The 3,616-nt window shown below is 44.3% G+C and overlaps 1 protein-coding gene across 1 annotated transcript; it reads right to left on the minus strand.

The window, feature by feature from the left end:
* Window positions 1-2,049: 2,049 nt before the first annotated feature.
* On the minus strand, window positions 2,050-2,753 carry LOC113937717 (ATP synthase F(0) complex subunit C3, mitochondrial-like). Its single transcript, XM_035728899.1, has one exon. It carries the CDS (start codon window positions 2,630-2,632, stop codon window positions 2,207-2,209), a length of 426 nt encoding a protein of 141 aa, XP_035584792.1. The 5' UTR covers window positions 2,633-2,753; the 3' UTR covers window positions 2,050-2,206.
* Between the last annotated feature and the right edge of the window lie 863 nt (window positions 2,754-3,616).

Below are 3,616 nucleotides of genomic sequence, written 5' to 3' on the forward strand. Positions count from 1 at the left end.
TACCCAACGTGGGACTTGAACTTAACAATCCTGAAATCAAGGGTCGCATGCTCTACTGACTGAACCAGCCAAGCACCCAGATTTTTTTCCTTTTAAGTAAGTCTATGCCCTACATGGGGCTCAAACTCACAACCCTGAGATCAAGAGTCGCATGTACTATGAACTGAGCCAGCCAGGCACCCCTGGAGGTAGAATTTTTGATAATTAGTATTTTTTGTTTTGCTTATGTACAGTTCTAAGTTTCTAAAAATAAATATGTGTTATTGTGAAATAAGAAAGGGGAAACAGTTGATTTTTAAAAGTGCTATGGGAGGGACACCTGGGTGGCTCAGTGGGTCAAGTGTCTGCCTTTGGCTCAGGTCATGATCCCAGGGTCCTGGGATCGAGTCCTGCATCGGGCTCCTTGCTCAGCAGGAAGCCTGCTTCTCCCTCTGCCTGCCGCTCCCCCTGCTTGTGTTCCTTCTCTTCCCCCCCCCCTGGCAAATAAAATAGAAAAAAGAATAAAAGTGCTATGGGAGTTCAAAAGACAAACAAGTTCCTTCCAGCAAGTGTTGGGGAAGACTTAGGGCAAGCCCTAGCCAGTGAGCTGACAGAGCTAGTCAGTAGCTGAGCTATCCCTGAGTCTACATTATCTGACTCCTAGTTTAGTGTTTATTCCACTGTATTTATTCCACTATTCGCATGTTCTATGAACTGAGCCAGCCAGGCACCCCTGGAGGTAGAATTTTTGATAATTAATATTTTTTGTTTTGCTTATGTGCAGTTCTAAGTTTCTAAACTTAGAACTTAAATATCTTCAGTATGGTGAGGATATTTAAGCTGAATGCTGAAGAGATATGGGGGGGAGTTGAGGAGAGGGTGCATTTCACATGGAGAGAACCACATTAAACTAAGCATGAAATCAAGAAGATGCATAGTAACTGCAGAAAAGATGACTAGTTCAGTTCGTCTGGAGACGAGTCTGTGGAAGCTAGGATGGGGAAATAGAACTCACTGGCTAGGGCTTGCCCTTAAGTGCCAGCTCAGGAGCCCCGTATTTCAGAACTGAGGTATCCCTGGAGAATATTAGAACAAACACATCCAAAGGGCTGGGGAAGGCTCATGGGGCAATCATTCTCTAACATGAGATAGGACTAAGTCAAGATATGTAGGCAGGGCAGAATATTGGCAGGTGATGGTGATAAGAACAGCCGCAGCCTCTGGGCAATTGGTACTCAGCATCAGGAATGTCTAACACAGACCTTCCTCAGGGATGTCCCTGCTGGAGATTGGGAATGTGAACAGAGGAGAGATAGGCAGTAGCAAATGGGCAAAATCCCTGAGGTTGGAGTGGTAGGTTTGACAGCAAGGTGATGACATAGCAGTGGGACTGCCATTCAAGGGAAGAACTCTCATTTTTGAGGAGAACAGAGAGAGCAAGGGGCGGAGAAATTAGAGGAAGAAATTAGGCAGAGAGAATGGAAAACACATGGAGGAAGAGGAGTAAAGATGAACCTGAGTCAATATTTTTTGAAGCGGGGATTTTTTTTTAAGTTTATGTATTTATGTTTTCAAGTAATCCCTACATTCAACATGGAGCTCAAACTCATGACTCCAAGATAAAGAGTCGCACGTTCCTCAGACTAAGCCAGCCAGGTGCCCTGAGGCAGGTCCTGAAAGTTGAAGCTGAAGACTGGAAACATGACTTCAGTCAGCTGTGTGTTCTCTAGAAAAATATACAAATAATTCCTTAACTAATAATATGAATATATAAATATACCTATTTTCTTTCTTGGCTTTGCAAATATTTGAACTAGAGTCTTTACAGAGCAATGTTTTAAATGGCGTAAATCCTAAGCTAGTACTAAATTGGCATTTTCTTTCACTAAGTTTTAGCATCTATCAAATATTACTTCATGGTGCTAAGTTTACCTTTTAGGCCTACATAAATCCCCCGTTTTATTCTTTTTTTTTTTTCTAGAGTCAGAGATCTTTCATGCTTTGATCATTCCAGCCAACTTCAGTGGTAGATACAGCTTGATGCTCGTCGAGGTCTTATTCCGGCAAAACTTTTTTTTTTTTTAAAGTTTTCATCTTTAATGAAATGACCTTGGAAATAATGTACATTTCCATGACACCAATACTACAGTTTTCGGAGTCACAGTAAGATACACAGAATTACATCCGTAATTAATATGAATGCCAACATTTCAAGCAGTAATTTCTGTTACATGGCAAACAAAATCAAGAAAGCCACCATCAAACAAAAGAGACCCATAGCCTCAGACAAGGCAAATCCCAGGATAGCATATGAGAACAGCTGCTGCTTCAGCAAAGGGTTTCTGGCATAACCAATGATAAGGCTGCCAAAGACTGTTCCAATACCAGCACCAGAACCAGCCACTCCCACTGTTGTAGCACCTGCACCAATAAATTTGGCAGCAGTATCAATGTCTCTGCTGATTGCACTGGTCTGAAACTCCCCTTGGATTAGTTGAGACACACCATCCTGGGCCCCATTAAATACCGTAGAGCCCTCTCCAGTCCTAGCCTCTGGTCGAGATAACACTGATGCAGAAACTGGTCTGTAGGCAACTCTGGATCCAGCTTGGATCAAAGCGGGGGTGCAGGCGAGCTTGGCGCAGGCGAACATCTTACACTCTTCGGGGCAGGGCAGCTGGAGGACCTGGGTGACGGCCGACGTGGGCTCCACTCCCGCTTCCCTTGTTCCCTGGAGGTGGCGGCGGCAGCGACGACGGCAGAGGTCGAAGGAGTGGCCACTCCGGCAAAACTTTTAATTAACTTTAGGGAAGCCAAACATTAAGTACTGGCTGAGCCTCCCAATTCCCACCTCCATGCAGTGTGATGTCCTGTTGAGGTTTTCTTCCCTTTTCCCTTGCACATAGTGCTAGCTCTGCTACTAACAGTGTGACCTCTGGCAAGTCCCTAACGTCTCTAAGCCTTAGACTTACCTGTAAATTACGTGCAGGTGTTGAATTATGATTTAAAGATATGAAAGCTTGGGGCACCTGGGTGGCACAGCTGGTTGGGCATCTGACTCTTGGTTTTGGGTCAGGTCATGATCTCAGGGTTGTGGGATCGAGCCCCTCGTTGGGCTGTGCTCTGAGCTCAGCACAGAGTCTGCTTGGGATTCCCACCCTGCCACGTGCTCTCTTTCTCTCTCTCAAATAAGTAAATCTTCAGAAAAAAAAAGATATGAAAGCTCTAAAATTCTATGATCCTGACCCAATAATAAATAAAATTTGTTAATAAGTGTAATTAACTCCTAAGTTTTCAGAATATTGAGCCCATGGAGGAAAGGCTCTAATTGATAGAACTGCTCGAAACAACTGGGATAAAGCATAGTTTTTATTTTCCATATTTAGCTGCCCTAATTCCCAAAATTTATGTAGTGGAATTAATTAGGCTTTTTTTTTTTAAGATTTTTATTTATTTATTTGACAGAGAGAGAGAGCGAGAGAGGAAGTACAAGCAGGGGGCGTGAGAGAGGGAGAAGCAGGCTTCCCGCGGAGCAGGGAGCCCGATATGGGGCTCGATCCCAGGACCCTGGGATCAGGACCTGAGCCGAAGGCAGACGCTTAACGACTGAGCCACCCAGGTGCCCCTTAATTAGGCG

The sequence above is a fragment of the Zalophus californianus genome, chromosome 8 (genome assembly GCF_009762305.2).
Source record: "Zalophus californianus isolate mZalCal1 chromosome 8, mZalCal1.pri.v2, whole genome shotgun sequence".
Classification (NCBI taxonomy): domain Eukaryota; kingdom Metazoa; phylum Chordata; class Mammalia; order Carnivora; family Otariidae; genus Zalophus; species Zalophus californianus.